The sequence below is a fragment of the Mixophyes fleayi genome, chromosome 4 (genome assembly GCF_038048845.1).
Source record: "Mixophyes fleayi isolate aMixFle1 chromosome 4, aMixFle1.hap1, whole genome shotgun sequence".
NCBI classification, from domain to species: Eukaryota; Metazoa; Chordata; class Amphibia; order Anura; family Limnodynastidae; genus Mixophyes; species Mixophyes fleayi.
In genome coordinates, this window is record NC_134405.1 from 112925988 (window position 1) to 112953958 (window position 27971).

Below are 27971 nucleotides of genomic sequence, written 5' to 3' on the forward strand. Positions count from 1 at the left end.
CTCCTCATACACACACACACACACACACACACACACAATATAGTGGCCCCCACACAAACACACAATATATAGTGGCCCCCTCACACACACACAATATATAATGACCCTCTCACACACACACACACACACACACACACAATATATAGTGGCCCCCTCACACAAACACAATATATAATGGCCGCCTCACACACACACACACAATATATAGTGCCCCCCTCACACACACACAATATATAGTGGCCCCCTCACACACAATATATAGAGCCCCCCCTCACAATACACTGACACACAATACACTGAGACACACACAATACACTGACACACACACACTACACTGACATACCATCTCCCTGCGCCCGCCGGCACTTACCTTGTTCCAGCCGCGCTGCGTGCTGTGCAGTGAAGTTCCTAGTCTTCACACATGGGACGGCGCCTGTCACGTGGTGAGCGTCTCATGTGACAGCAATAGGAGGCCACACAAAGTGGGAGAGATGGGGGATGGACCCAAAATAGTCTTTTTTGTTTCAGCCCGGGGGGCATATGCCCCCCTGTCCACCACCCCAACCCGCCCCTGCAGCCAGCCTTGGTATTCAGGAAGAATGTCTTAATGTTTGATATAGTAGCAGCTTTGAGTCTGGTTTTCGCATCCTGCTCTTGATAATACTCCCTCATATCATGTGAGAAGTAGTGGTTGATGTGGGGGTGTATGTATGGTGGCATGCAATACCGCCACTTCTCTTACTGCGTTTATTGTATTATTATAAATTTCCATTCACTTACATTCCCATTACATTTTTGATGCCGCCATTTATACATGTCCACACCGCCACTTATAAATTTCCACTTCGACCACTAGTGTGAAGATAACTGCACTACGCTATGCTCAAGATTGGTAAAAACAAATCTGCTCTCCACTAATTTGGCTGGCCACACACACTGTGATATTCTAGCCTAATAGCAATGCATGTGTGGCCTAAAATCGCTATGGCTATTATTGGGTATGTTGGTAAATGTGGTCAGAAGATGACACCTTCTGTACCATGCTCCAGTCACGTTGGAAGTGATTCAGACACTGGGACTGAGGGATTGAATTGTTGGATCTCATCTAATTTGGCCACTTACTTGTGTGGCCAAACTGGACACTGACCGTTTCACTCAGAGGTCTGACTGGCTGCGTGCAGCCGACTTTAGAGCCCTGGTTACACCCAGTGACCTGTACAAGTGATAGCCATTGTGGGACATCTGCATCACTAGCCAAGTAAGTATAGACTTTGCTGTTCCAAAGAATTATACTGCAGATCTCAATGAAAGTATTATTAGCTGGTTGTGTAAATAGTGAGAAGACTGATATAGTATATTTATGTCGTGGAAAACGGTGGTCGGGCATAGCAGACAAGGCACCTGTAAAATACCTAACTCAAACATTACACTCAATGGCTTATAGTCAAACCTGCTAAAGTCACAGCTGTTATCTTGTTAATGTTCTGTACCATTTAGTCAGATGCAGGTCATCATCTAACTCTCTTAAGATACAGCAATTGCAAAAAGAGCACTTGCAGACTATACTAAGAAAAAATATCATATATAGAAAAAATAGAGTATAAAGTGTCTTTTTTCCCATTCAAATAATTTTGTTCCTAAATAAACAAATACATTTCAACATTCAATTGGATAGCACAACATATATCATACAGCAAGCTGGTAAAAGTTTCCCCAAACTAGTTGATTTTCAGGTAGTGCACCAGCATTACCAGAAGTTTTAGAACCAATGTTTCTTACTTAATGTTGGGAGCTGGGAGAGGGGAACCTGTTTTTCTTGTTATTTTAATTCTGTAGAGACAATATTAACTCCACGATTCTTTAATCTATTTCTCTCAACATCTATACAATGTATAAAGAGTTAATGATGTCCCTATGTAATGTTTTTATCTAGACATTGGCTGCACGGAAAGCTGGAATATCTCTTGCAATGGTTATCCGAACATCTGTGAACAATGAGGAACTGGTAAGTGCTTTTCAGGTATTATAATTAATTGCAACTTATAAATACACTTTGAAATGCATAGAAAATTACAAATATAATGGTATATTGGTATCCTCTTTGCAAATTGTGGCATTGCAAGTATTTTGCCCATAAAACTCTCAAAACCCCCATATCTATCCTCTTGTTTTTCACAGCAAAATATGTTTTTATTTTTAGAATGTCCCGTACTCACAGTATTGACTGTCACTTTATACATTTTAAATTTCTTTATAAATATTAGGGTCAATTTTGTCAACACCCAATTCACTTATCAGTATCCAGTAGAGATGGTCACTGACCCCCGTGTTTTGGTTTTGGATTCGGTTTTGGATCTGGATTACCGTCGTGTTTTGGTTTTGGTTTTGGTTTTGCAAAACCTCCATTGCGTGTTTTGGTTTTGGTTTTGGTTTTGTTTGGTTTTGTTTTGCTATTTTTTGGGAAAATCCATGTTTTTGGGCCTAAATTAACCCAATTTAGTGCTCCAACTGTTTTAGAGACAAGTAATCTAATTGTTGAGGTAATAAATCATCCCAAAAAACAGTTTAATTCTTCGTTGGTAGGCCTATTCTACACACAAAACAGATTGTCTTCCTCTCCATCTATGCATATTGGCAAGGCAGCCATCGTCTTTGAATGTATATTACACCCTACACTTATAGTTAAATATGTAAAGAAATGGAAAAAGCCAGTTTGGTTTCTGTCTCTCAAGGCCCCCCTCCACTTGTATAAAATACCAAAAAATTCAGCCATTATAGACTGTACAATATTAATTGACATGGAGAAAGCCAGTTTGGTTTCTGTCTCTCAAGGCCCCCCTCCACTTGTATAAAATACCCAAAAATTCAGCCATTATAGACTGTACAATATTAATTGACATGGAGAAAGCCAGTTTGGTTTCTGTCTCTCTAGGCCCCCCTCCACTTGTATAAAATACTAAAAAATTCAGCCATTATAGACTGTACAATATTAATTGACATGGAGAAAGCCAGTTTGGTTTCTGTCTCTCTAGGCCCCCCTCCACTTGTATAAAATACTAAAAAATTCAGCCATTATAGACTGTACAATATTAATTGACATGGAGAAAGCCAGTTTGGTTTCTGTCTCTCTAGGCCCCCCTCCACTTGTATAAAATACTAAAAAATTCAGCCATTATAGACTGTACAATATTAATTGACATGGAGAAAGCCAGTTTGGTTTCTGTCTCTCTAGGCCCCCCTCCACTTGTATAAAATACTAAAAAATTCAGCCATTATAGACTGTACAATATTATGAAAAATGGACAAAGCCAGTTTAGGGTCACTCTGTCTATGACACCCTACCCTTAAGGATAAATTGCCCTAACAGCAGCCTTTCAAGATGGTATGTGATATGGAAATGCCACAAGTCCCTTTCCTCTTTGGGGGTAGATTGCACCCTACACTTACATAGAAAGTTTTAAAAAGATGTTATCGGCATCATCTTCAGCTTCATCCTCACCCTCATCAGTGTTATCGTCATCATCACAGACTATCAATTCATCGCCGCTTGAATCCGCCATTAGAGAACAGTCAGTGCTTGCATGTCTTGGATGGTGAAGGCCTTCCTCGTGGAAGATGTAGTTCATTTTTATAAACATCATTTTCTCCACATTTTTGGGAAGTAACCTTCTACGGCGATCACTGACTAAGTTCCCTGCTGTGCTGAACACTCGTTCAGAGTACACACTGGAGGGTGGGCAGCTTAGGTATTGCAAAGCAAGTTTGTACATGGGTTTCCAAATAGCTTGCTTTTCTTCCCAGTAAGGAAAGGGACTGTCTGACATTTCCATATCAACTACCTCTTGAAAGTAATCCTCCACCATCCTTTGCATGTTTATACTCATATTGGATGGACTTATGGGCAAAGTGACACTTTTTTTTGAAAAATCCTTCAAACCAGCCCAGATGTTAAATTGTTCTCGTCTGCCCCCTGTGTCTTCCCTGCTTCTTTTTTGGAAATTTAATTTTTTACGAGCAACAGCTTGAGAAAGTGAAGGAGGACACGTCGTCAAGCCGAGGCCCAGTTCAGCGGCCAACTTGCTGAGCAATAGCTCCTTGCAAAAGTTCACATCTCGCTCATTTACAAGTAAAGACTCAATGTAGGTTTTAAACCTTGGATCAAGCACAGTGGCCAAAACGTACTGATCCGAGTTCAAGATCTTAATAACTCGAGGATCATTGTGAAGCGAATTAAGTACTTGATCGACAAGGCCAACATACTTTGCTGAATTGCTTGCTTTCAGCTCCTCCTTCATTTTCTCAAGCTGCTTTTCCAATAGTCTAATTAAAGGAATGACTTGGCTCAAACTAGCAGAGTCTGCACTGACCTCACATGTCACAACTTCAAATGGTTTCAGCACCTTGCACAGCACTGAAAGGATTCCCCACTGTGCAAGAGTGAAATACATCCCCCCTCCTTTCCCAATGTCATGACTTGTGCAATATGCTTGGATGGCTTTGCGCTGTTCCTCCATCCTCTGAAGCATGTACAGGGTGGAATTCCACCGAGTTACCACCTCTTGCTTAAGTTGGTGGCAGGGCAAGTTAAACTGCTCTTGGAGCTGCTGTAATCTCCTACATGCTGTGGCTGAATGCCTGAAATGGCCTGAAATTTTACGGGCCACCGAAAGCATCTCCTGCACCTCACGGTTGTTTCGTAGGAAGCTCTGCACCACCAAGTTGATGGTGTGAGCAAAACAGGGAATATGTTGGAAATCACCCAGCTGTAATGCTCGCACTATATTGTTGGCGTTATCTGAAATGACATACCCTGGGGAGAGTCCGAGTGGTATAAGCCATGCATCAATCACATCTCTCAGTTTGCGTAACAAATTGTCAGCCGTATGCCTGTTAGTGAAGCCGGTGATACAAAGAGTGGCCTGCCTGTGACAAATGTTACGTAGTGGTGTACATGCTGCTGCTGTTCCTGCTGGTGAAGGTGAATGACCAACCCAGTGGGCTGTCACAGTCATATAGTCTTTGGTTTGGCCACTTCCACTTGTCCACATATCTGTGGTTAAGTGAACAGTGGGCAGAATGGCATTTTTCAGCGCAATCTCTACATTTTTACACACTTTTTGGTATAGTTGTGGAATAGCTTTACGGGAGAAATGGTGTCGCGATGGAATTCTGTAACGCGGACACAAAACCTCAATTAACTGTGAAAAACCAGCTGCGTTTATGGTGGAGATTGGACGCAGATCTAACACTAACATTGCAGCCATGGCGTCTGTGATTCGCTTGGCGACTGGGTGACTGCTGTCATATTTGCTTCCCCTCGCAAAGGATTGTTTCACAGTTAATTGCTGAAATGTAGGACTGCTCATTTTATTCACCTGCCTCTGGGATGACGATTCACCCCCAGCAGCAGCAACAGCAGCAGCAGGACTAACGCTTTCTTCAGAGGAATCAATAATAGTGCCGGAGTCATCCAGCCTTAAGTGGGATGCCGGGCTAACTCCGAGCGCTACTGAGGATATTGATGAGGATGGTGTGGTGGGTGTATTTTGTGGCCGTCGGTATGTCGGTGAGCGGAGGGTCTTAGCTGATGAGGGAGTGCTTGTATTCTTTTGGGAAGAACTTTCAGCTTTTCCCAACACTTTGCCATGAACTCTCGTTAAATGGCGTAACATAGACGAGGTTCCAAGATGGTTAAGGTCCCTCCCTCGACTGACTGTGGCTTCACATACACTACAAATGGCTATACAATTGTTGTCTGGATTTGGGTAGAAATAATTCCACACATAAGAAGTGGATTTTTTTGTTTTATGCCCAGGCATGACAATGGCCTTTTTCTTGTCACGTGCCAGAACTGCTGCCACTGGTGCAGGACTTACACAAACAACCTCATCCTCATCAACATCCTCATTAGCGCCCTCGTCGCCTACACAAATCTCCCCCTCATCCTCTTCTAATTCCAAAGTGGCATCCTCAATTTGGGTATCACCGGCTACACTCGGGCTATTAAGGCACACATCAGCAGAATGCTCACGATTAGACATCCCACTGTTGGATGGACTCTCCACAGGGATTGTTGTCATTTGTGAATCAGAGCAAATATTCTCCTGTAATGCCTCACTGGTATCTTGCAGCTCAGCTTTGACGCGTAACAGTAGTTGTGCACCAATTGTAGGCTGGGTAACTTTTTGGGATCTGCCACTAATAGCCAAAGGTGAAGGCCTCATTCTCTCTTTGCCACTGCGTGTGTAGAATGGCATGCTTGCAATTTTTTTTTTATCGTCACTTAACTTTTGCTCAGTTACACTTCGTTTTCGCTTCAATACAGTAAATTTTTTTTTGGTTTTTGTTTTTTGCACTAATTTGAAAACACTCTGTTGTTTGACATCGCCTTGGCCAGATGACGTACTGGGAACACTAACATCAGGACTGGTGACAGAACCTGGTTGCTCATTTAGATCATATGTGGACTGCTTTGAATCCATTGCGTAGATACTGCTGACAGATATGACTTTTGACAGCCAGAAATATTAATGCACAATTAGGGAGGACACCCCAAAAACACTGAGGAGTGCTAAAATTTATTGAGTAGATACTGCTGACAGATATGACTTTTGACAGCCAGAAATATTAATGCACAATTAGAGAGGACACCCCAAAAACACTGAGGAGTGCTAACATTTATTGAGTAGATACTGCTGACAGATATGACTTTTGACAGCCAGAAATATTAATGCACAATTAGAGAGGACACCCCAAAAACACTGAGGAGTGCTAACATTTATTGAGTAGATACTGCTGACAGATATGACTTTTGACAGCCAGAAATATTAATGCACAATTAGGGAGGACACCCCAAAAACACAGAGGAGTGCTAAAATTTATTGAGTAGATACTGCTGACAGATATGACTTTTGACAGCCAGAAATATTAATGCACAATTAGAGAGGACACCCCAAAAACACTGAGGAGTGCTAAAATTTATTGAGTAGATACTGCTGACAGATATGACTTTTGACAGCCAGAAATATTAATGCACAATTAGAGAGGACACCCCAAAAACACTGAGGAGTGCTAACATTTATTGAGTAGATACTGCTGACAGATATGACTTTTGACAGCCAGAAATATTAATGCACAATTAGAGAGGACACCCCAAAAACACTGAGGAGTGCTAACATTTATTGAGTAGATACTGCTGACAGATATGACTTTTGACAGCCAGAAATATTAATGCACAATTAGGGAGGACACCCCAAAAACACAGAGGAGTGCTAAAATTTATTGAGTAGATACTGCTGACAGATATGACTTTTGATAGCCAGAAATATTAATGCACAATTAGAGAGGACACCCCAAAAACACTGAGGAGTGCTAAAATTTATTGAGTAGATACTGCTGACAGATATGACTTTTGACAGCCAGAAATATTAATGCACAATTAGAGAGGACACCCCAAAAACACTGAGGAGTGCTAACATTTATTGAGTAGATACTGCTGACAGATATGACTTTTGACAGCCAGAAATATTAATGCACAATTAGGGAGGACACCCCAAAAACACAGAGGAGTGCTAAAATTTATTGAGTAGATACTGCTGACAGATATGACTTTTGACAGCCAGAAATATTAATGCACAATTAGAGAGGACACCCCAAAAACACTGAGGAGTGCTTAAAATTATTGAGTAGATACTGCTGACAGATATGACTTTTGACAGCCAGAAATATTAATGCACAATTAGAGAGGACACCCCAAAAACACTGAGGAGTGCTAACATTTATTGAGTAGATACTGCTGACAGATATGACTTTTGACAGCCAGAAATATTAATGCACAATTAGAGAGGACACCCCAAAAACACTGAGGAGTGCTTAAAATTATTGAGTAGATACTGCTGACAGATATGACTTTTGACAGCCAGAAATATTAATGCACAATTAGAGAGGACACCCCAAAAACACTGAGGAGTGCTAACATTTATTGAGTAGATACTGCTGACAGATATGACTTTTGACAGCCAGAAATATTAATGCACAATTATGGGGGACAACCCAAAAGCGCTGGGGAGTGCCAAATATGAAGAAAAAATAATAAACCTCTATCCTCCTCTCTGCACTAGCGATTTTGGTTAGAGCAATTGCAAGAACAATATTGTATTCTTTCTCTGTCCCTGCTCTAATTAGCCTATGACTACACCCTGCTCTCTCCCTCTGTCAAATGGCGATGGATTGCTGTGGAGGCGTGTATTTATAAAGTTGAAGTATCGCGAGAACCGAGTCCCGAGATCCGACGACGTCACAATGACGTTCGGCCTCGATTTGGATTCGGAATTGGCGGGAGAGTACCGAGCTGCTCAGCTCGGTACTCGGATACCCAAAGTTCGGGTGGGTTCGGTTCTCGGAGAACCGGACCCGCCCATCTCTAGTATCCAGTGTCCTTTTAAGAAACCAGATCCAACATTTATATAGACAGAGTCAGAGAATATATGATAATACCCTTCAATAGGAGTTGTGGGCAAATGCAAATGGCAAATGACTGATCAATATGCTGCAGTGATCGATGAACAGACAAAGATGTGTCCTCTTATAAAGGAAGATGCAGGAGCTTGTTTGTGAAGGGAAGGGTATCTGTGCACAGGAAAAGGCTGTATATTGGCTATTTTAGGGTGAACACACGGAGCAACTAACTTTGCGACTGGACTCCTCAAACCAGTTTGGCGTATGTGTCTAGCTCAGATTTAAATGACTTGAAGAGGAGACTGAGCAACGTTTGAGGCTTCTCTTTACTGTGCAGATGATCTTAGAGCACATTATCCCACAAGTTGTTTAATAAATGACTCAAGGTGAAACAAGCAGTGAAATGCTCACACTAAGTTAATGGTCCTTTAAAGAACCACTAAAACAATTTGTCTTATAAAAAGTTAACAGTGACAGTGAGTGCTACAAGATCCTCTTATATATTTAATCAATTTGCATTTTAGTGGCTAATTTATGTGGTGGCTGGGAAAATGGCACAAAACTAGTCAGTGTATCGATAGGGCTTTGGTCAGGCACATAAAATCTACTCACGGATATACAATACCATCTTGGAGCAGCAGCTTCCATCAGGAAAATTGTATGAATGTTGTAAACATGGTCCCCCTACAGATGTGCTGTAAATACATGTGGTTGGTCCAACTATTATGTACCCGTTTTGATTTTATTTACCATCTTGTCGGCACAATATAATGACCTCAAATCTTTATATGTTCATTTATTAGCCCAGACAGTAAAGACATGGTGCTGTGATGACAGATATTCCCAGGCCCGGCGCTCCCATTAGGCAAAGTTAGGCACTTGCCTAGGGCGCCGGGCTCTGGAGGGCGCCACAGAATTCTGAAATACTTTAAAACTGTGCGGCGACCGCTGACCATACCTGTCACGGCCGCTGCACAGCATTCAGATGGAAGGGGAGGGGGGGAAGAGGCTATTTTGTCACCACTGCCGCCTCTCTGCTCCGTCTCCTTCCCCCTGTTACTAGTGTCAGTGAGTGGAGGGGAGGAGACGGAGCAGAGAGGCGGCGGTGGTGAGACAAGGTAAGGAGAGAAGGGAGGAGGGAGGAGGGCGGCGATTTTTGTGGGGGGGGCGCGATTTTTGCGGGGGGGGGGGCGCTTTTTTAAAAATGCCTAGGGTGCCGTGGACCCTAGCACCGACCCTGGATATTCCATATTACCATCGTATCTTAGCATACCTTTTGATAGTGGAATATGTCACAGATTATTTTATCAAAGAGATTTCCGTTTATCCAATAAGCATGCCATACATTATGATGAGCGTAGGCAGCCCAGTCAATGTGTTGGACCACCAGGACTTCACCAACTTTTATCTATTTTAAAGTTTATGACGATCAACTGTTGCATAGCCTTCTAAAATGATTGATTACACATAGTGCAAAACAGTTTTTTTCCCATTCTTCCTATTTGTCTACAATTACAGTTGCCTGTGCCATTTGACATCAATTAATTAATTAATTAATTCAGCACAGGCAATACAACTAGAAATAAAAGAATTGGAAAAACATTGTGGAGGGACCAGGTTAATTGGTTTGTGCTACCTTTTGCTTACAATTCCTCCTTACTAAGGATATCAGTGTGTACATAGTCTAAATTTAAGATTATTTTTTAAGAAATATGCAGTATATTTTCTGCCATGTAATGAAGGTCACAATGTCAGATCCTGGCAGTTGTTACGAAAAATAAACAATTCTTAACATGTTCCAACAAACATTAGAAGATGGTTGTTACAATAATTCTTTCTGTTTGTTGCTCACGTTATATACTAACCCTTTGAAGGTTCATGTAGAGTTGGACGCAAGCTGTGATTTGAGCGCATAATATGCTTTTTTTTCTCCCCTGCATGCCCAGAAAGAACTAGTTACATTTGCAGCCAAGTCGACTAAGACTAAATTGCAGCCCCTTACGATTGAACAGGCAGAACGGGGAAAGGAGGAGGGGTGTAAGGGTGTGTTGGAGCAAATGCAACTTTTGTAGACTGAGACTTAGATGCCTATGCGGCTGTCAGGAGACTGGAAACTTGTGGGTGCTGGATCACTGGTGTAAGTTATGAACTGATAATGATGACGATCAGCTTAGATGCATCCTGCTCAACATAAGCTGTAAAGTGTCTATTTTGGGATGCAATTTCCAGCTGCGTTTTAGACAAAAATTGCATCCAACTCTGCATGAGGCCCTTGATAGTTATACCTGGAGTTCTGAATGAAACAAACCTGTCTTTGGATTTAAACAAAAGCACATATTAGAATGTTATTAAGTTTTAGTATTATGTTTTTCCCTCTCCAAGTACCAGCGTCCATAAAGATATGTCCAGAATTAACTTTTGAATGAAGTTTCTTTTATTACTTAACCTTCCTGTAAAGAATTATTATGTTATTAGGATGAGACTGTCATCTCATCCTGTGTTCAGCTGTAGAATGCCATTTGTACACGTTTTGCCTCTCTTGTTTTATTTCTTAGCCATTAACTAATTATATAGTTCTATTGCTACTGCAGAAATGATCGTCAGTGGAAACACAGCAACTATTCTAATCACCTTTCATGTTTTACACAATAGAAAGCTCATGTTTTCAAAAAGACGTTGCAAGCTCTTATTTATCCAATATCATCCACTACTCCTCACAACTTCGAAGTATGGACGGCAACGACACCAACGTACTGCTACGAGTGTGAAGGCTTGCTCTGGGGGATAGCAAGACAGGGCATGAGATGCACAGAGTGTGGCGTCAAGTGTCATGAAAAATGTCAAGACCTCCTTAATGCCGACTGCTTGCAAAGTGAGTGCCTCGTGCCTTTGTCTAATACAAGAATATGTTTTGTTCTATGGTAATACATTTGTCTTAGTGTGGAAGTGACAGGAGTTGTCTGACAGCCCCTATGCTGAGAATTCCTGTTGTGTTGACTATTTCACATGTCAAATTTCATAGGATTTGCTATTGTGAGCAGTGGGGATATTTATACCCATCAATGTTGACCTCTTTGTGATGCCTGGCACACTGTACAGTAGGGAATATCTCATTAGACTGAAAAGGAAGCAAATTACATCACTTTTGAGGAAGTTCAAGCTAAAAAAAAAGAGTATGAATTCTTTCTTCATCCCATCACTGCCAATACTATACTGCTGGAAAAATTACCAAACTAGCATTGCTATATGTATGTAAAACCTGTGTGTGTGAGAACGTTTGTTGTAGCTAATAATAAATTCAGATTCAGAAGTCAGGAGCTAATAAATTAACCAAACTTTAATTTAATGCAAATTATAGTACATCATACATTGTAGACCATTACAGAAATAGAAGGTGCAGAATTACAATATGTATAATCAAATATCTGTGTACATATACCAATCCAATATATAGACTTTTACACTTTTATTTCTAGAACTGCCAAATCAATTACATTACTCTTTGCAGGAACTGTGGTTTATATACTTTTCCTGGATGGTGTAAGACACATTTAGTTTTAGTTATGAGATACAGTGGTAATCTGTATATAACCTAATAGATGTTACACTATAGAACTGGCAAAGCATAAAACAGCCAAGTGCACTTCATAACAAGGGTAGAACAGTGTATTGCCGTGTGCGATAGAAAAATTTGGGTAACAACCCGGTGATGCCGTTCCTGCCTCCTGGGCCACCTCCTGCTCTCAACAGCACAGAGTGGAGGCCTTTTGGGACACATGCACTGTAAAGCCCTGACTGGGGCTTCACAGTGCCAGGCTCGCACATGGACAGAAGAGCAGAGGGCACACCTCAGGGCATAGCATGGTTCAACCCAGCATTGCAGGGCCTCCCACATCTCCCCGCCAGATAGCGACACCGCCTTGTGCAGTGGCGGTATTCCCACCACTGCAGTACCATAAGATCTACAAAACATTGCAATTCACAACTAAAATTATGATACATACCTTGGAGCACTTGCAGGGAGAAATATAGCTTGGCTCTTTACACTTGTTCTTGGAATAATTTGTAAGTGTTGTAAAACTGACTATATATCCTAAGCATGTTTGTCTGTTTCTGGGTGACGATAAAGTTGCAAGGCAGTAATTAGTTGGCTGTGTGTGCTGTAATGGTGGTTTAGTAATGATTACTTCATCATTAATTGCAAAAACATATGTCATGTGCCATAATCCATTCTTTGAGTGATAGTAATTGCTTGAAGGAAGTGTTCTACATGCCTGACTTTCCATTAAACAGACTAGAGATGAATTTGTCTAGTACCAGTCTGTGTTATTTACAAATACACTTTTAGTGCATCAATAAAGCAATGAGAGGCACCATTATTTTGAGTTATACTCTTTCTCTCTGCTTTATCTTACAACACATATAAATGAATTGTGTGAGGAGATGTTGTTAAATCATAAGTAAAAACACAAACAGACACACCGTGTCTGTGACACTAATGAAAAAATACCATGAACATGAGGTTATTATAATATGTGGGCAAAATTATTTTTACTGGTTTTGTTTGTTCTGTTTTCAGTACTGTTCTGTGCCGCAGAGCCCTGTGGCACCTTACAAATCAATGATGCTGCTACTACTACTACTGTTACTACTATTACTACTACTAATAATAATAAAATATCCTTTATAATCATGATTGTGTTTATTCATACCTATTCCAGTTCATAAATTAGTTATTACACACAAAAATCTTTTTCCTAACTTTTTTTAAAATTAAAACAGTGAATGGTGTGTTGCTCTTGTCAAAAAAGGCAGATCTGAGGCCACATACCCACTGAGTCAAAGCAGAGTGTGTGAATCTTTCCTGTTAGGAGCCTGAAACAATATAACGCTATCTAGTGCTACCTGAACTTCTCTTTTTAAGAGTGGCTGGTAAATCATTGTTTTCACTGTCAGAGCAACTCTGGAAACAAAGCCCATTACTAGCAATAGACATAATTGTAATTGGTACATAGCAAAAAGCTACAGAAAAAAAAAAGCAAAAACTGCAGACATTTAAAGTAAAATACAGTATAGGTTTCAGAGCACAAGTTCAAATTGTAACAAATGGCTCATGTTTTATCCAGCAGAGAAACATAAATGAAAGTGCTGCTAAATTAAGTTACAGGAAAAGTATCATTTTCGCTACTGCAGAAGCAGTGGTTATGCGAAAGGGTTTAATCTGTGTTTGACCTGAAATCTGTGCAATTTTATATCTGTTAGGCGTTAGAAGAGAATCAGAGAGTAGAGCTTTTCCTCTTCTCTTCGCTAGTAAGGAAATGAGTCTGCTGATAATCCAGTGTCAGTATAATCCATCTGGAGTGTAGAAATATTGGGGCTGTGGTACAATGTGTGTTCTATAGTAAATATTATATTTCATCCATTTGAGCAGTCTTGGGGGTATATTTACTACGGAACCGCCGATTCCTTGCGTTTGGAAATCATTTTCTTCAAACAGTAATTTTATTGAAGACAAAACCCAATGGGCCTTCTCTTTAATAAAAGTGCTATTTTAAAAATGACTTCAAAGCTCAGGGAATAGGCGCTTCTACGGAACACCCGCATAGTAAATATACCACATGGACTCAAAACTAAAAATAACAGAAGACCCTCTGCTGAAAATGTGAGCTTCTCTTCATATAAGAGAAAACTTGTGAGAATTACTTTGTTTTTCCTTCTCTGCTCCTATGTGGTCTGCCCATTGAACATGGATGTCTATGCCCTCTCCCTGCATGCTCTGCAACATGCATCCCAATAAAGTATAGACTGAGACCTGATCACCACAAAATTGGTGCTAAAATTAAAAAGTGTTTTTGCATAAGGAAAATAGCTGTGCTCCTTTCAGGACAGCAAAGGATGCTCCTAAAAATGTATCCTCTCTACTCATTTATAGCAATGATCTTGCTTCTTATAGAGAAATATTGTTCTTGGTCAAAATACTGCTTCTAATGTACTGTGATTTTTTACATATTGGAGATGTGTGCGGACCTCCATGTTTTGGTTTTGTTTATGGTTTTGCCCAAAAATTGGGAAAGGTTTTGGATATGGATTTAATTATAAATTGTGATAAATAGGTAAAGTTATGTGATTTTGAGCTGTTTTTACTCCTATATGTATAGCATTAACATTGATTTCCCAGTCTATTTTCTAATGATCCCTTCGCAGCTGTCCAAATTTTCACCAATTTTGGTATGCAGTGACCAGGGCTGCCAAGAGGAATTCAGGGCCCCGGTACAACAAATTCATGGGGCCCCACTTATAGTCGAGTATGCTAAAAAAAAAGTGGTCATGCATTTGGGGGCGTGGCAAATGCGCCATTGGGGCATGGCTAACACATCAAAATCACTAGGCTCTGAATTTGCCATAGCGTCACATATGTCCAAGCACTCCTGACTTTCAGGACATCTAGCACCACAGTGTAGTATAGAAAGAATGCAGTGTGTACACAAAGAGTTCAGTCTTGGCCTGCACCTTACATTGGGCAGAACACTCACCAAAATTGGCATTGTCCCTACTAGAATCACAACATTTCACATACTGTCCTGTTCTCTCCTACCTGTTCTTCTCACTTTCACCACCTGTGGCTGCACGTTTCTTTAGTTGCAGCTTGTCTGGATCCTGGAGTGCTCGGGGCCCTATTTGGAAAAAATGGCTACATTTAGATAATTCCAAACAACCCTGGGGTTAAATCAATACCACCCACGATTAATAATTAGGCCTTCCTCCAGCTCCAACATTACAATAATGTACCTCTTCATCATCACCATGCCTTATGATCACACTGCGCCCTCCATGCTGCTTTTGCCCCCTTTACCTGGCTCCCCTTCATCACACTATACTATGCTGCCCCCCCTTTTTCATTCCCACTGTGCCATGCCTCCCCCCTTTTTAACCCCACTGTGCCATGCTGCCCCCCGTTTTTTAAACCCACTGTGCCATGCTGCCCCCCTGTTTTTTAACCCCACTGTGCCATGCTGCCCCATTTTTTAACCCCACTGTACCATGCTGCCCCCGTTTTTTAACACCACTGTGACATGCTCCCCCCTGTTGTTTATCCCCTCTGTGCCATGCTGCCCCCCTGTTTTTTTACCCCTCTGTGCCATGCCCCCCCTCATTTTTTAACTCCTTTGTGCCATGTCCCCCCCATTTTTTAACCCCTCTGTGCCATGCCCCCCCTCACTTTTTAACCCCTCCGTGCCATGCCCCGCCCCATTTTCCTCCCATTACTTACCTTTTCCTTTTCTTCTATTTTGGTCCTCTCTGCTCCTCTCTGCTCCATTCAGACTGAATGCTGGGCGTGACATGATGACGTCACGCCCGGCAATCAGTCTGAATGGAGCAGAGAGGAGCAGAGAGGAGGGACGCCAGCGCCGCGATCACGTGAGTATTATTTTTTTAACTAACCTGCTTCCCCCACCAAGGATCGAGCCCCCCCCCGCCGCAAAAACAAACAAAAACAAAACAAAACAAAAAAATTGAGAAAAAAAAAAAGAATTAAAAACAAAAATCGTCTGCGCGAGGGCCCGGGCTGGGCCCCCTGGCATGCCCGGGCCCGTGTAATTAGTACCCTCTCCCCTCCCCCTCTCGGTGGCCCTGGCAGTGACCTGGCTGTCTAAAATTAGTGACATGATCTCCTTGGTCTGATGCTGGCAGGCCAGTGATGTTTGGAGCCCGAGGTGTGTGTGACTTCGGGGGACAGGTGATCTGTAGGTGACCTGAAAATGCAGTGGAGGTGGGACTGGATCCCTCACCTTGCACAACCCTGAGTTAAAGGGGCCTGCCCGATACTTGTGGCGGAGGCGTTCCCATACGATTAATGTATTAATATGTAATATATATTTTATATATATTTTTTATATATGTTATATTAATGAAGTGTAAGTTGTTTGGAGTGTGTTGTGTTGTATGTAGGGTTTATGTAGAGCTGAGTGCCATCTTGCACCATTTATCATTGTGCCCTTGGTCTATCATCATTTTTTAAATGTCTACTGATGTCACTGTCCGTAGTTGAGTTCTTGTGTCCACTCTCATATTAATGAAAGATTTTGTAACTTTACCATCATTGTGTTTGCCTTCTCTGATTCAATTAAAAAAATAATTAACCAGTCTATACAGTTTTCTGACTCCATCATATAGTGTTAATCGTCAGCCGTCATATCTCCCATACATGTATTTTATCATACATGTATTCTTTACCAGTGCCAAATTCAGTCCTCTTAAATGCTCAGAATGTGGAATTTCAATTGCATTGTCTTGTCAAGACAGATGTTTTTGACAACCTGCTTCAATTTCAGTTATATATACTTACTTGTGTGGGAAGGCCCAGTAATTGACTATTTGAACTGTTTTGCATATTTTGCACTAATATACAATATATATATTAGAGAAGAAATAAGCCCATGCTCCGTTAATCCCATACTATATATGGAGCCAGCTGCATGGCAATATAAACACCCTATATGTATACAAAACAAAAAGTTAGTTGTTGCCAGCGCTTATCCTTAACACTCTATATCTGAGTGTATCTAGTAAAGTGAAAACATGAGGTATTGGTTCATATTTTGATCAAATCATTTAAGTCTGCAACCCAGCATCAAGGGTACCTCATTGTATGCAGACCCTACACTGACCTATATGCTTCAAACACCATTAAAAGGCAATTAAAATTAACCCACCTCCCAGGTATTATTTATACCTTTCATATTTATGTACATTTCATATTTTTTATTATTATTATTATTATTATTATTATTATTATTATTATCGTAAGTTTGTAAGGCACCACAGTGCTCGGCAGTGCCGTACAGTAGGGTAAACAGTACATACATAAAACAGAGACATACAATGTAGACAAAATAAAGGCAGACATGAAAACAAAGGGTATGAAGGACCCTGCTCATTAGAGAGCTTACATTCTAAGTGGAAGAGGGTACAGCTGAAACAAGAGGAGCAAATGTGGTTCAGAGTGGAGATTGGGACAATTGTGGGGGTGCATAATGTATATTTATATACATGGGTCTTCGGGACCATCTCCACCGCAAACCTTTGGCAGTTCCATTTACCCCAGGTTTGGCCGAAGCCTCTCCTAAGGGACTGGTTCTTCAGCTCTCCCCATAAGGACAACAAGGGGAGAGGGTAGCCCATAAAGAGAATATACCCAAACCCCATGAAGCAAAGAAATATCAAATGAACTGGAATTTTTGCACAGGCACCTCGGCTCCAAACACCACCAGCATTACAACATCAGACCAATGAAACTCGCCCCCTTTCAGGACTTCCCAAATCAACCATAGTAGGTCAAATACTACACTTGAGCTTAGCTGAAGAATCAAAACTGACATTTCAATCTTCCAGTGGACATTAGTTAGTTACAAAACATGAACAAGATTCTCACAAAACTATCTAAAAAATCTCATATAAAAAATAACAACTCTTCTGTAGAAAATATAGAATTTATATAATTATACATGGTAACTGGTAACATGGTAACTTGTTTCATTCACAAGGGCAGCATTACATCACATATTACTACACAGCCAGATCTACCATCCTCGTAGCAAAAAAAACCCACATTTGTAAGTAAAACAAGGTATTTGAAAGCTCCTCTCTTGACCTCAGATGAATGCTCTGTCCATTGAGAAGTGCATAGTACTAGTCTTTGAATTTTTTTATTATGGGTGCAGGCCACCTTCAACTATTTACTTTTATAAATGTTTAATTCTATTCATCCATATCACTGTCCATCCAATAGCCTCTTCCTGTTTCTTTAGCATCAGAATCTATGATGGATGCCCTATTATGGTCCAAATTTATTGTGTGTGTAGTCTTTGAAGTTTTTAGTATGGTTGCCGGCCACCTTCATCTGTCATCATCAGCATTTATTTATATAGTACCAGCAATTAACGTAATACTTTGCAATTGGGTATCTATCTACTTGTCTAAATATCTATTGATGCCGCTGTCTATCTTATGAACTAGAGGTCACTGAATGACCCTTACCAACTTCAGAGTTATTGAAAAAATACAAAATAGATTAGAATATAGTAGTTATTGGAGGGGCTTTGCTGCTGACTTGAACACACAAATACCCAGTTTTTTTCCAACTTAATACAGATGTCACTACCCCACACAACATTGGCTTCACTAGAAAAACTTACAATTTTAAAAGAAATAAATCTAAATGATTCTTTTCTAATTGGTACACATCTAAACTAGAAGTAAGGTAAAAGCTACAATAAAAGTCCAGACACTGCAACATGAAACATGAGAAACGTAGAGTATAGGACAGGAAGTTTAGGAAACAAACTAGATTGTTTGAAAGCTTGACATTTTTAATGAGAACATAGGCAAATTTTCACAATGTAGTTTCCCTTTAAGTCACATTATCCCTCTCAGAATGATTGCAATGCTGTGTCTACAAAATGATTTACCTACATTCCGTGCCGTATCTGCTATCCAAGGAAACCCACATAATGAAATGAGTATTGGAATAAGCCTTGTCTCATTTCCAATAACTCACATGTTAAGAGGATCTAAAATTATTGGAAAAATCTTGGAAAGGGGTAGACTGTAGGATTTATATTGTGCATTGGCAAAGGCTGACAGTAATATTAAAGTAATGAGCTCCAGAGAGGTTATTGTTGGCCATAATGCTGTTACATCTCGTAAAAAGAAACTTGGCTTTCAGCTCTTGGCTAATACACTGCACAGGCAGCTATGAGCACAGCGTGCCGTAAGACAAGAGAAGTGTGTGTGGGAGGAGGGCAATCTGTACACCCAACATGGAGAAACTCACAAGTCGCTTCTGTGCAATTCTAGAAGCAAACAGTTGTAAATAATAGTATCTAATCAAGTGAAATTACATTATCCGTGCAGGGCTTAATGACACCTTTTACTTTCCAATAGAGCTGAAATTATTTTTTGATCATAGTCACAGACATTAAATAAAAAGATTAAATTAAAATGCATGAAAAAATCTAAGCTAAGCAGGCCTAAACTATGGTTAAAAGAGTGTACAACTGATTAAACTGCTGGGATTATTAACCACTCATTCTACTGACAGAATATCAGGCATTTTAATACATAACTTTTTAATTAATAAAGTCACCATGATCAATGACTACTTTCAAAGTAATAAACACTTCCCTATATGCTTGATGACTTATATTTCATTAAATGAAAATGTGAAATAAATTGTCGTTGTTAGCTGCTCGATTAAAGTGCCCCCACACAGCAAACTTCAGTTGATGGTCTCTGCAAAAAGCAGGCATTGTTTCGTATTACAGTGTCTTCATATGTAAGTAAGCTGTATAATAAAAGCAAATAATACATAAACAGTGTAAGTAAATGGTATAGGCATAATATTTTTATTTATGTAGTGAGCAGAAGCATATGCATGGGAATTGTAAATGATAGCTATCGACACTTTTCGAATGCCCTGAAAAACTTGAGCTAATTGAGACTTTGAAGGATTTTACAATAAAATAAAAAAGTTCCAATGCCAGTTGCATTCACTGTGTATCACACATAAACATTCTAATCATTTTATCTATTTATAAAACACAGGTTTTATAAATCATTATAAATGTAAATTTGCTAAAAATTATAGCTTAGTTTTAAAGCTCTAGTTTCGAACATATCCTTTAAAAAAATAAGGTGGTCAGGGCGGAATAACAACTAATGAGTGGCATAGAGTTAACGTCTATTTAAGCCCCGCCTTGTAAACTGGCCACACCCTGCTGCTGTATTTCATAAAATATGATTACTGAATAATTACATCCAGCACAGATGTACTTGGTGGTGATACTGTGCTTTTGTCCATACACACACAATTCATTTATGAAAATTGGTGCAGGTATAATTGTGCAAAAAACAACACTATGACCCATAGTAACCAGGGGGAGGTTTGCTTTCATTAAATAAACTATTGCTATTGCTATGTTGCTATTGGCTGCAGCACCTTTTTTGCATAGTTATCTGTGCACAAGATCTCATAAATGTTGCGCACTATGAATTGTAGCTAATAAAAATAAGGCCACATATACAGCATCGACATTTTCTAAAGCTGTATAAAGAGCAAGCCATGTGTTGGTGAATTGCAAATTGTGCTAAAATGTCTGAGGGTGGTGCTAAAATAGACTTTATAAATATTTAGAGATTAGCATTTTATAAAAAAAATAAAAAAATAACTTGTAATTAGCAATGTGGGTACTAAAGAAAATAAGCACTAAAACACCAGAGTGAAAATACTTCGGGCCTGGGTCATAAAGGAAAGTAAGGCAAAAATAGGAGTAAATGTTCTCCGAGACAAACCATGTTACAATGCAAAGAGTGCAAATTAGTTTATTATTTTGCACATAAAGAAAATACTGGCTGTTTTTTTATGTAGCACAAAAATACTTGGTGGCTTTATTTTTACACTGAAATTTAAAGTTGATCTAGAACATGCCCTACCCCAACAATAAATATGTCCCCACATTTTAAATTTACCTTCCCCTCCAATGCAACATGGTTTTGCCCAGTTACAAAGTTTGCTTTATTGTACTTTGCTCTCCTTAATGACTTAATGACTTATGAAGCTTCAGAAGTTTTTGTTGCATTATGTTGACTACTAAGCAAAGCTGAACATGTTTGCACCTAACTTTTCTGTTACATCAGCCTGATAGTGTGAATTATACAACTAATAGAACTGAAGTGATACTATGCTGTTGTCTATACATATAGAACAAAAAAGATTAATAACATGCAATAAATCAATGCATGCCGATTGTAGCTTGTGTATGGTCCTGCTGCTCCATCTCTCTCCCCTCCAGCTCTGTTTAAAAAAATAAAAAGCCCTCTTTCTCTTTATTTTTCCCTAGTTGAATAATAATTTAAGGATGGTCACATGAGCAGAAGAGTAAGTAAAAACTCAATTTAAAAGAGTTGTCTAGTACATCATTTCTACCTGCTCCAACCAATGTAGTAGTCACTCCCAACCCCTACTACCAGTAGCTGGGAGCTGCCAGGCGCTGTATTATGCTGCATACAGCATGCACAGTATTGTGTTTTTCTGAATGCTTCACAGGTGCTTTACAATCACTAATTCTGCCTTTAATTTTCCCTTCTATCTAGCTGTCTTTTTTTTTTTAACTTCTCTGCTCCCATTCCACTTTTTCTCCTCACACTCCAGTTATCACCCCCTCTTCCTCCACTTGAGCCCACAGGTGACCGTGTCCCTTTCAGCTCACATGACATTGAAGACTTATGCAGAAGTTGAACGCATCCTCGTGGTTGCTGAATCCTAATGCTGCAGTGCCAACAAGCCAACACCAAACACACACATTTATTAAATAATAAAACTTGCATACACAGCACACTAGATTTTATAACCCTCCCCCCATTCCCCTCATTGTCCCATACAGGTAAAAACTCACCTAAGCCATTTTGTGCACATTGGAGTACCTAAATGGACACTAAGACGTAAAAGTAATGGTTCTAAATTAAACTAATTAATGTTCAGCACAGCAAAAATTCCATTTACATAGGACAAAAACATCTTAACAAGTAATATTGGTGTCATCCATGAAAGAACATAAGAGTATGTTAACACATAAGAGTATGTTAACACCGAGAACAGAACCCTGAGGGACTGTAGGAGTCCCTCAGAACTAGAGATGAGCACACTCGGATTTCTGAAATCCGAGCCAACCCGAACGTTGCCGATCCGAGCCGGATCCGAGACAGATCCGGGTATTCCCGCCAATTGCAAAACTGAAACCGAGGCTCTCGTCATAATCCCGCTGTCGGATCTCGCTATACTCGGATCCTATAAATTCCCCGCTAGTCGCCGCCATCTTCACTCGGGCATTGATCAGGGTAGAGGGAGGATGTGTTAGGTGGTCCTCTGTACCTACTATATCTCGTGCTGTTCAGTTCTGTGCTGTGCTGTGCTGTGCTCTGTGTTCTGCTCAGTCCAGTGGTGCTGTGTCCTGTGCTCTGTCCTGAGTTCAGTGGTGCTGCTGGGTCCTGTGCTGTGTCCTGTTCAGTCCAGTGGTGCTGTGTCCTGTGCTCTGTCCTTCTGAGTTCAGTGGTGCTGCTGGGTCCTGTGCTGTGTCCTGTTCAGTCCAGTGGTGCTGTGTCCTGTGCTCTGTCCTTCTAAGGGCATTGTTATTTCCCCATTATTCCCAAATTATAAAAATTTTCAAAAAAAGTTATAAAAAAAATTACAAAAAAAGTAATTATAAAAAAAAAAAAATATCCCAAAACAATCCTGCAGTATAAGTCCATTGGTACTGCTATATTACAAAGTTCACTGATTCAGCAGTATAAGTCTAGTGGTACTGCTATATTACAAAGTTCACTGATTTTGCAGTATAAGTCCATTGGTACTGCTATATTACAAAGTTCACTGATTCTGCAGTATAAGTCCATTGGTACTGCTATATTACAAAGTTCACTGATTCTGCAGTATAAGTCCAGTGGTACTGCAATATTACAAAGTTCACTCATTCTGCAGTATAAGTCCATTAGTACTGCAATATTACAAAGTTCACTAATTCTGCAGTATAAGTCCATTGGTACTGCTATATTACAAAGTTCACTGATTCTGCAGTATAAGTCCATTGGTACTGCTATATTACAAAGTTCACTAATTCTGCAGTATAAGTCCATTGGTACTGCTATATTACAAAGTTCACTGATTCTGCAGTGTAAGTCCATTGGTACTGTTATATTACAAAGTTCACTGATTCAGCAGTATAAGTCCAGTGGTACTGCTATATTACAAAGTTCACTGATTCAGCAGTATAAGTCCAGTGGTACTGCAATATTACAAAGTTCACTGATTCTGCAGTATAAGTCCATTGGTACTGCTATATTACAAAGTTCACTGATTCAGCAGTATAAGTCCAGTGGTACTGCTATGTTACTGGCAGAAAAAAAAGGCAGTTTGGATGCCCTTGTACAAACTGGCTCTATTTTACCTGAGTTGTCCCCCCTCCAGTGTGTACTCGGAAAGAGTTTTTAGTGCAGCGGGGAACCTGGTCAGTGAGCGGCGAAGGAGGTTGCTTCCTCAGAACATTGAAAAAATGATGTTCATAAAAATGAATTATCAATTCCTCAATCAAGTACAGCACTGCCCTCCAGATAGTACAGAGGGACCTGTGGTTGTGGAGTCCAGCGGGGACGAATTGATAATGTGTGAGGAGAAGGAAGTACACACTGTAGGGGGAGAGGAATCAGAGGTTGAGGATGAGGACGACATCTTGCCTCAGTAGAGCCTGTTTAGTTTGTACAGGGAGAGATGAATAGCTTTTTTGGTGTGGGGGCCCAAACAAACCAATCATTTCAGCCACAGTTGTTTGGTAGCCCTGTCGCTGAAATGATTGGTTTGTTAAAGTGTGCATGTCCTATTTCAACAACATAAGGGTGGGTGGGAGGGCCCAAGGACAATTCCATCTTGCAACTCTTTTTTTGCCATTATGTGACCATTCAACAGTCGTTTGCCATGAGCACAAAGTAAAACAAAATTAAAACAATTTCAACAAATTAAACCAAAAGTAAAATGCCCTGTCATAATCAAAAACAAGAGGTATTGACGTGCTTGAACTACTGTAGTGTTTATAAGTTATAAACACTACACTTGAAAGCTTGAGCCTTTAAATGAAAAAGTCACTCTTCATTGCACGAATATTTGCAACAGGGACAGTTTTTTTGTTAACAAAGTCAATAAATAACACTTCGACCCTGTCTGTCTTTCACATACTTGATGGGATCTCAATGATGAATGCTCTGTACCATGGTCGTCTAAAACAAGAGGTATTGACGTGCTTGAACTACTGTAGTGTTTATAACTTATAAACACTACACTTGAAAGCTTGAGCCTTTAAATGAAAAAGTCACTCTTCATTGCACGAATATTTGCAACAGGGACAGTTTTTTTGTTAACAAAGTCAACAAATAACACTTCGACCCTGTCTGTCTTTCACATACTTGATGGGATCTCAATGATGAATGCTCTGTACCATGGTCGTCTAAAACAAGAGGTATTGACGTGCTTGAACTACTGTAGTGTTTATAACTTATAAACACTACACTTGAAAGCTTGAGCCTTTAAATGAAAAAGTCACTCTTCATTGCACGAATATTTGCAACAGGGACAATTTTTTGGTTAACAAAGTCAACAAATAACACTTCGACGCTGTCTGTCTTTCACATACTTGATGGGATCTCAATGATGAATGCTCTGTACCATGGTCGTCTAAAACAAGAGTTATTGACGTGCTATAACTACTGTAGTTTTTATAAATTATAAACACTACACTTGAAAGTTGGAGGAGGTATTGTGGCCCCGGTACCAAATTGTGTACCGGGACCACTGCACTATGCAGTCCAGAAAGCTACCTCTGTGAAACGTTTTGGACTAAAAACAATATTGTGAGGTGTGAGGTGTTCAGAATAGACTGGGAATTACTGGAAATGATTGTTATTGAATGTTATTGAGGTTAATAATAGCGTAGGAGTGAAAATAAACCAAAAAACTTGATTTTAACACTTTTTATGTTTTTTTCAAAATAAATCCGAATCCAAAACCTTAAATCCGAACCAAAACCTTTCGTCAGGTGTTTTGCGAAACAAATCCGAACCCAAAACCTCAAGCAAATCCGAATCCAAAACACAAAACACGAGACACCAAAAGTAGCCGGTGCACATCCCTACTCAGAACGTCCCGAATGCAAATGACCCACCTTTCCAAGCGCAACCGGGTGTAAGATGCTCACCACTCAAAATATGGGTGCAGGATGTGTGTATGAGCAACACATTTCTGGCAAGCCACATCTTTATATGATGCAAATGGACTCATTTCCAACTGTAAATCAGGCCCTTAATATCCTCTATGATTTTCCTATCAGGTAAAATTCTGTGAAATGTCTTACTGACTGATTAACCATGTTCTCTTATGCAGGATGGTCATTTTCCAGGTATGATCATATAAAATGCTTACCTATTATGTATGAATGACTTAACTAATAAGAGCTCTCATCTCCTCCTTCGGTCTTCAGTATCACCTTTATGCTGACGACATTTAACTCTACATCTCTTCTCCTGATCTCTTTTCCACCCTCCTCTCTCGTGTATCTGACTGCCTCTCAGCCATCTCCTCCTGGATGTCCTTGCGCTTTCTCAAAATTAACATCTCCAGACTCCCCTCCCAACACAACCTCTCTATCGTTGTTAATAATACTACCATCTCCTCTTTCACCAACTCCACTGCCTTGGTGTCACCCTCGACTCCTCTCTCTCTTTTGCCCCCCATGTTCAATCCCTTGCCGAAGCCTGTCGCTTCCAACTGCGCAACAATGCCCACAGCCAGCCCTTCCTCTCTCAGGATGCCACCAAAACAATCATCCACGCACTCATCATTTTCCGCCTTGACTACTGCAAACTCCTCCTCACTGGCCTCCCCCTCTCCCATCTCGCCCCCCTCCGCTCTGTACTCACGCTGCTCCTCCTCTGCCTCCCCTCTCTGCCTTGCCTTACACTGGCTCCCCTTCCCCTACAAAATCCTTTTCAAACTCCTTGCCACCACTTACAAATCTCTCTCCCAGTCTACTGCCCCCTATATCTCTAACCTCCTCACCATTCACACTCCTGCCCGCTAACTGCGCTCGTCCAATGACCGTCGCCTCTCTTCCACTCTGACCACCTCTACCCACTCCAGAATCCAAGACTTCTCCCGTGCTGCCCCCTTTACTGGAATGACCTCCCTCGCTCCATCCGTTTCTCACCCAATCTGTGCTCCTTCAAACGGGCACTTAAAACTCACCTGTTCCTCAAAGCCTACAAACCATCCACTTAACCCCTCATCTCCTCCGATCGTTCTCACCTCTCTCCTCTCTCCCCTGGCCCCTCTTTTCTCTCCCACTTGCTTCACTGGCTCCCTTTTGTGCCTGATTTTGTTCACCCTCCCTTAGGATGTAAGCTCACATGAGTAGGGCCCTCTTCCCTCCTGTCGCCATACCTGTTTTTCCGCTCCGTCTTTACTGCATTTACCTGCCCGGAGTTTCTGAAGCGTTGGTAACTTTGTGTTGTTCTGTACTGTTTCACCCTGTATAGTCTATTGTTTTGTATCGTGTACGGCGCTCTGGAAATCTTGTGGCGCCTAACAAATAAACAATAATAATAATACTAATAATAACACATTAAGCCTTTGGCTGTGGTAACTGCAGTAACAAAAGCAAATCAATTATGCTAAAATATATTTATATTATATTACATAATATTGGAGTTTATCTTGCGCTACTGTTGTACACAGGTATTAGCTGATACTGTATTTTGAAACTGAGAAAATATAAACAAACCCCACTAAAGGGCATATTCAATTGACGGCGGGATCTCCGAAAATCCCGCGCTCGAAAAATATTACCGTTAATACGGTAATATCTCGCTGAATTTCAGCTCGCAGCTCCCTGAGCTGCGAGCTGAAATCCAGCGAGTAAATCACCGTATTAACGTTTTTTACGCGCAGGATTACCGTGTTAACGGTAATATTTTTCGAGCGCGGGATTTTCGGCGATCCCGCCGTCAATTGAATATGCCCCTAAGAGCACAAATTGAATACTTGGCAACATTATAAAAAATTTTCCATGGCAAATTTTGATGTCCACATCAGACCTTGGAGAACTAAAACACATATCCTGTTATTTTTACTAAATAGTAATGTAATAGTGTACTTATTATTACTTTATCCTCTCCAATAAATATGAATATTTTTTAAAGCCCAGATAAAAGAAATAGATATTAATAATTCCAGCTAACATACAGAAAAAGATTAATTCTAGTGGAAGGTATAAAAAAATAGGCATAAATTTCCAGGGACAAATTATTAAGACCTGGGTCTGTCCCTGAAGAGCTGACAAACTGTGATATTGATAGTTGTAGATATTGGATTAACTCTGAAGGACGGCTGTTTAACAAGCGTGAGTGTTTAATGGTTCTCACCCTGAATGTTTAGTGTCATATTCTAGATTGTACTAGCACAGCTTCATGTGAAGTATTAGGGAACTGGCCAAGCATGTGAAGATGTGAGTTTTCAGCTGTGAATATTTCCAAATTAATATGGATGAATCGCTCTTATCTCAGTTTTATGGATGAAATACCATAAGGGAAAATATTGGCAATAGCATGAAGTAAAAAAAAAATATTTTTTCTATTTCTTGAATTAGTTCACAGTTTGAAAAACCGATGTGAAAACTTACTGGACATATTAGTAGTACTGTTACCTTTGCATTCAATTATTGTCAATAAGTAGTTAAAATCTGGCATTTACACTGGCATCTGGGACAAATCCTTGTCCAAAGGGCCTGCTTTACGTGTAAATCCATATTAAGGGGCAGAGTCACTTAGCCGTGTGGCTACGTAGTAACCTTGCGGTTATGTTTCTGCAGGCAATTACAGTAATTAAAACATCTCTCATTTATGCTCTATGAGGTGGC

General features: G+C 40.2%; 1 protein-coding gene across 1 annotated transcript in view; it reads left to right on the forward strand.

The window, feature by feature from the left end:
* UNC13C (unc-13 homolog C) overlaps positions 1 to 27971 on the forward strand; it is a 444227-nt gene that overhangs the window by 126460 nt on the left and 289796 nt on the right. Inside the window, exons 6-7 of the mRNA XM_075208024.1 lie at positions 1934 to 2005; positions 11110 to 11329. Of these exons, the coding sequence (XP_075064125.1) occupies positions 1934 to 2005; positions 11110 to 11329 (292 nt within the window). The remainder of the gene's footprint in view (positions 1 to 1933; positions 2006 to 11109; positions 11330 to 27971) is intronic.